This window comes from Lygodium microphyllum, chromosome 17 (genome assembly GCF_053477565.2).
Source record: "Lygodium microphyllum isolate KBCC chromosome 17, Lygodium_microphyllum_v1.1.10, whole genome shotgun sequence".
Taxonomy (NCBI): domain Eukaryota; kingdom Viridiplantae; phylum Streptophyta; class Polypodiopsida; order Schizaeales; family Lygodiaceae; genus Lygodium; species Lygodium microphyllum.
The window spans coordinates 74,155,398-74,160,447 of record NC_141151.1 but is presented as its reverse complement, the minus strand read 5'-3'; the positions used below and the strand labels follow the sequence as shown (position 1 = coordinate 74,160,447).

Below are 5,050 nucleotides of genomic sequence, written 5' to 3'. Positions count from 1 at the left end.
TAAGGATACTAATCCATTGAGTAGGAGTAAGGATAATGGCTTTGCAAGTATACTGAGGTTGCCTATAAATGCACCTGTATAGGGAGTAGTAGTCACTCGAGCTCTACTTAGATTGTGCTTCTACATGTGATTCCCTATACTCTATGGTGAACCCTCACATATGCAATGTCATGAGGGTAGTCCTGAGATGTGCCTCCATACTATATATTTCAATATCACAAATATAGCAATTTATTATTCAAATATCTTGTGTGCTTTTCAATGTGCTATTTTTGTGTCTCATGATAAGTTGTGACTTGAAGTCCCGTGAAGGTCTATAATATTGCAGGGGAGGGGGGGTGGAAGGGGGCACTCACCACTACTTGGTAAAATATGGTAAATTAGCCTTCACAAATACCAAAATTGGAGTATGTTGAGAGGTTGTAATATGATGCAAACCCCTCGAGTTTGTGGCAACCATCAATCCACCATGCACCTTGAGATGGATAATACAGTCTTGTCTACAAGCCCACCAAGTAGACCCACAATGTTTATTATGAAAAGTAAAGAACTTATCAATGTGTTCAAGGTTAAAAGTGGCAACATTTGTCAAGTCACATTCCTACTTGTAAGTTTTCCATGATCAATACTTGACAAAAATATATTATACGTGTGAGAAACATGTTAACCCATTGAAAGCCTCCTCTTGCATGCCATGTAGTGATATGAGTGCCCATGGAGGGTGGAAAGAAGAAGACATGATAACACAAATCGGTGATTGAAACTTATACCAATGATGTATACAACATTTCGAAATACTCATTTTCTAACTCACTATATCAATATATATATTGATGTCAACATGAGTGAAACAAATGATATTAAGGACTATTTTGAGATGCAAATTTCAATAATTTGGTCTCTATATTAATGTATCTTATAGATGGGGGTACTTGAAAACAACTTCAAAACCCACAGCTCGCGTTACGTAATTACTCCAAACTAATCAAATAAGTTTTTGACTCGAGTTTGATCTAACCAAATCAATCTACTAAATGATACTAGGCATGCTCGCCCCGACGCTTCGCACCGGGGCGGGTGCGATTTTCGCGGTGAGGGCGGGTGCTGGACGCATGGCACCCGCCCCGCATTTCTTTGTGGGGAGGTTGGGTGCTGCCACGTGTGGCACCTGCCCCCCACCTCCCCTTAACTAATAGTAAAGATGATATGAAAATAATGAGTCCAAACCGCCTTTTGTATTTTAATGAGTCCAAACCTCCTTTTGTATTTTGGTAATCTCAATATGACAATACATTTATAATCATAGTTCGTATAACATTTTCACAAATGTGAATGATCTTTCACCATTCATAGTATACATTTTTGCCATTAAGTTCTACAACACTATTCAAACATATGCATCCTAATATGAATGTAAAATAATTATTAAAGGAAGTGCAATGTGCAAGATTAAAATATGAATCCAAACGTGTGTAACATATTTAAAGGACATATTCATGATATGATGAACTTTGTTTAAAGAAAGCTCGAAGCTTGTACAATTTTGATCCATAACTCGTGAGGATTGAGCAAGATCTAGGAGACTGGGTTCTTTTATGAAAGAGAACTTATCAGGTACAGGGCAATCTGGCCTTGTAAAATGCACCTCAACCTACTATGCTGAAGTGGGCTTGGAAAAGTTGATGAACTTACTGTCATATGTGCGTTTCTTGCAGCCATGCGAGCGTTCTGTTTGAGTTGGCTAGATCAGCTAACTTTACCGTGGCAAAGTTACTTTCAGTTCGGAATGGCCTGGAGGCAAAATCAAGACTCTCAACCATCCCGATTCATGCCTGTCTGTGGTCATCCGGACTTCTGATCTGACGAGTGTTGTATGAGCGGCAAATCTTGCACTTCCGCCCTACTGTATGAAACTGGACTTCAGAATACGCGCCACAGTCATTACAAAGGATCCAGACCTGGCCGAGACAGAGTTCAACCTTCACAGATCAGGCTCTCGACAGCAGTACTTAAAAAAGCTAAACTGATCAGCCTTTTACACCAAATAAGAATCTGTAGAATGTACTCACCAACTTGCTCTGGTAAACTTCTGGCATCGGCGTAGCAGCTACCTGTCAAAAGGTTTGAAAAAGTTTAGCTTTGAAACCACTATAAGAACTGATCAAACCAGTCTCAATGATCAGAACTGGAACCTCTTCGTCTAGCCTTTCCCATACTTTAGACATGTCGAAAATCGATTTGGAGCACACTGGACATGTAAGTCTGTACAAAGAGAGTCTATAAGTTAAAGACTTAGACAGTTCCTTTCTAAATTAGCACCAAAGATCCCTCTTTCTGACAGGTTGCCGTGAGCAGCACAAACTTAACAGCCCAGTACCACAAGAAATAGCTTCAGACTTACTGAAGGTGAAGCTGCATTTCCTTCAGACAATCCGTGTGTAAAGTATGGCCACATAGCAGCACCGTTATATCCTCCGTGGAATCGAACAAAAACTGTAAAATAATGCCACATAGACAGATTAAAACTGTCTTTGTGCGCCTATACAAACTTACAAATTAGATAAACAGACCTCAAAGCAAACAGGACAGTTGTGGTGCATAGCCCGCTCTATGCACAGATGGTTGTCTCTCAAAATGTTCGCATAGCAACAACCTACAACCAAGAAGTCATAAACACAGAAATCTACCACCTCAAATAAAAACACAATACGGATCAAGCCCATCAATCAACGTCTCCTAGAAGAGGGGACAAATTGTCTCTTCACCGCATCGGGTACAATGAAAGAAATTCTGCTGCCCTCCAGTCCTGTGAATTGACAAGAGCACCAAGTTTAAATGTTTAACGGCAGACAGGCCCTCTGAAGTAAGACAAGTTAGATATACCTGCAAGTTCCACAGCTATCACAATGAAACTGCCCTTTCGAGACCTGTCATCCAGGCACCAAGATTAATGTCATTCAAAGCTCAATGGAGACCTGACATGATTCTCGCCACCAAAAAATTTCACTTATAAGTTTCAGCTTATGATACTAGGTTATGAGAAACAACTGCAAAATTAGAGTCTCAAAGAGCCTACGTCATCGTCCCAGAAATTGCATTTGGCACAGAAATATTCTCCCATTCTAACACCACAATTAGCGCATAACTGTGCTACCTGCAGCAGCACCACACAAGTGTACATAAACGAGGCACAGAAGTATTCCCCCATTCTAATACCACAATAACTGCATATCTGTGTGATTGATACATCTAGATTAGTTTACCTCTTGCTCCACATCGCACAGTGAGCATATGACCTACATACACAAACAAGCTTTAACACTTCCACGAAACTAAATATCAGACATTGCAGTGTTTTTAGAGGGTTAAAACCAAACTCAAATTCTATTAAGAAAATACCTTTTCCACCTTCTGCCTCGGAAGATCATGCCTCTCATGTGCACCTATATCCAATGCGTTCTACACAAGGCAAATAATAATGTCGAGGCATACAAAAGCAAGTAGAAGTTAAGTACAGTCATAAACCATGTCTGATCATAGCGCATTGATTGCCCAATTCATAGAGATACCTTTGCTTCATTATGGCAATGTCTACAATCAAACACCTCATTGCAGCAAGGAGCCCTTATCTTGCAGCGACGCCTGTAATGACTGCAGCTACACGCAAGGGCAATGACGCTTATCCCACACTCCGATGAAAATTATGTCTTGGAAACACGTGGTGTCAACATAAGATGGCAATCCTCACCCATAATTGAAGCGTCCAGCATCGAGACGGCTGGACTCTGCATCGTTCGGGTGAAAACCTAATACAGAGGGCACATTCTCTCTACTCGAAGAAACAGAATCCTGGCAACCACGCAAGGAGCTGCCATCTGAATCGATAGACTCTCCTACATTTCCACCGCCGAATGATGGCTTGTCCAGGACGATATGATCACAGGAAGCCATGATGAGCTGGTTTCTTGAAAAAATGTTAACCCTTGCAAAGGACTTTTAATCTCATTGATGTCTTCTGCAAAGAGGAAGGACTAAGCGTCAAACTCTCAGAAAGTCCAGACGGCATTAAAGAAAGCCATCTGATCGAATTGATCACTGCAAGATGAGAACGGTTACAGCTGAATCGAAACTTTTGAAGATACAATTGCTAGGTTACTCTCAAAGAATCGAAGGAATGCGAACGGTTACAGTCTCAGAGCTTTCTAAGATAGTGAATGCGATCATGGGGAGTATTAGCGCGTATGATATGCCCGTGCATTGCAAATAGCTAAACTCTTAAAGGCCAAACTTGAAGCAATCTTTGGAATGCCATTCTAGAGGAGATCGCGGGATGGCTGCAGGAACCAGAAGAAGGTGTGCATTCTACTAACAAACTGTAAAAGTCTATTTCAAGTTGTCGAGGTCCCTGGAAGTTGTGCATTTTACTTACAACTGCAAAAGCCTGTTTCAAGCTGTCGAGGTCCCTCGGGAGAAATGGCAAACCAGGTGGCAGGATCATCACGTTGTGTGGCATGCATAGACACAGAGACAGAGGTCACGGATCGTCTCCTGGAGCCATGAAGCTGTTACAGGCAGGTGACGGCTGCAAGAGTGCTTTTCTGTCCTTGCAAAGGAGGTGCGCGCCAGTACAGAAGCGGGGAGAGAGAGAGAGAGCAATTGACAGTGTCACAGATGTTCTCCTGAGAACATAACCATGGTCTGGACTCTGTGGTGCCGTCAGCTAGCGATGGCTAATCGACAGGTTTCAAAGAAATGATGTTACCTCGGTACGACTGCACGACGGTAGAATGCCAGAAATCCTTTGCCTTGAAATCTGATGAAAGAGAATGTCACAAGGTTCCCGGCGATGGGACTCAGGAGTACACGAGATCCTTATGGGCAGTGCATATAGAAATATATACGCAGTGCGTGCATGCACACATAAACATACAAACGCCGCCTTTTCTTGTTTAATGCGAAAGTAGTAATATGTTACTAAATGTGAAGGACTTGGTCAGGTGAACAAGGGTCCAAGGGGATGCTAGTCTTACTACTATAAGATTATTTTCGG

General features: G+C 41.8%; 1 protein-coding gene across 3 annotated transcripts; it reads right to left on the bottom strand.

Annotated features, from left to right (window-relative positions):
- Window positions 1-1,443: 1,443 nt before the first annotated feature.
- On the bottom strand, window positions 1,444-4,841 carry LOC148022041 (E3 ubiquitin-protein ligase RZFP34-like). Of its 3 annotated transcripts, none has more exons than XM_087697646.1 (13): window positions 4,430-4,841; window positions 3,749-4,015; window positions 3,570-3,657; window positions 3,400-3,459; window positions 3,264-3,296; window positions 3,077-3,154; window positions 2,884-2,927; window positions 2,766-2,806; window positions 2,571-2,653; window positions 2,402-2,493; window positions 2,193-2,262; window positions 2,070-2,107; window positions 1,444-1,958 (listed from the first exon to the last, which is right to left on the bottom strand). In XM_087697646.1, exons 2-13 carry the CDS (start codon window positions 3,949-3,951, stop codon window positions 1,901-1,903), a joined length of 888 nt encoding a protein of 295 aa, XP_087553772.1. In that variant the 5' UTR covers window positions 3,952-4,015; window positions 4,430-4,841; the 3' UTR covers window positions 1,444-1,900. The 3 variants fall into 3 exon arrangements, with proteins under 3 accessions (XP_087553772.1, XP_087553771.1, XP_087553770.1); XM_087697645.1 differs by having other exon boundaries at window positions 1,445-1,958; window positions 2,070-2,111; window positions 3,570-3,651; window positions 4,430-4,838; XM_087697644.1 differs by having other exon boundaries at window positions 1,446-1,958; window positions 2,070-2,111; window positions 4,430-4,835.
- Between the last annotated feature and the right edge of the window lie 209 nt (window positions 4,842-5,050).

Coding starts and splice junctions, on each gene's coding strand:
- LOC148022041 (XM_087697644.1), bottom strand. CDS start 3,951: ATGGCTTCCTGTGATCATATCGTCCTGGACAAGCCATCATTCGGCGGT. Junction 2,928..3,076: donor GCAATTTCTGGGACGATGAC/GTAGGCTCTTTG, acceptor CCTGGATGACAG/GTCTCGAAAGGGCAGTTTCA. Junction 2,654..2,765: donor CTTTCATTGTACCCGATGCG/GTGAAGAGACAA, acceptor TCTTGGTTGTAG/GTTGTTGCTATGCGAACATT.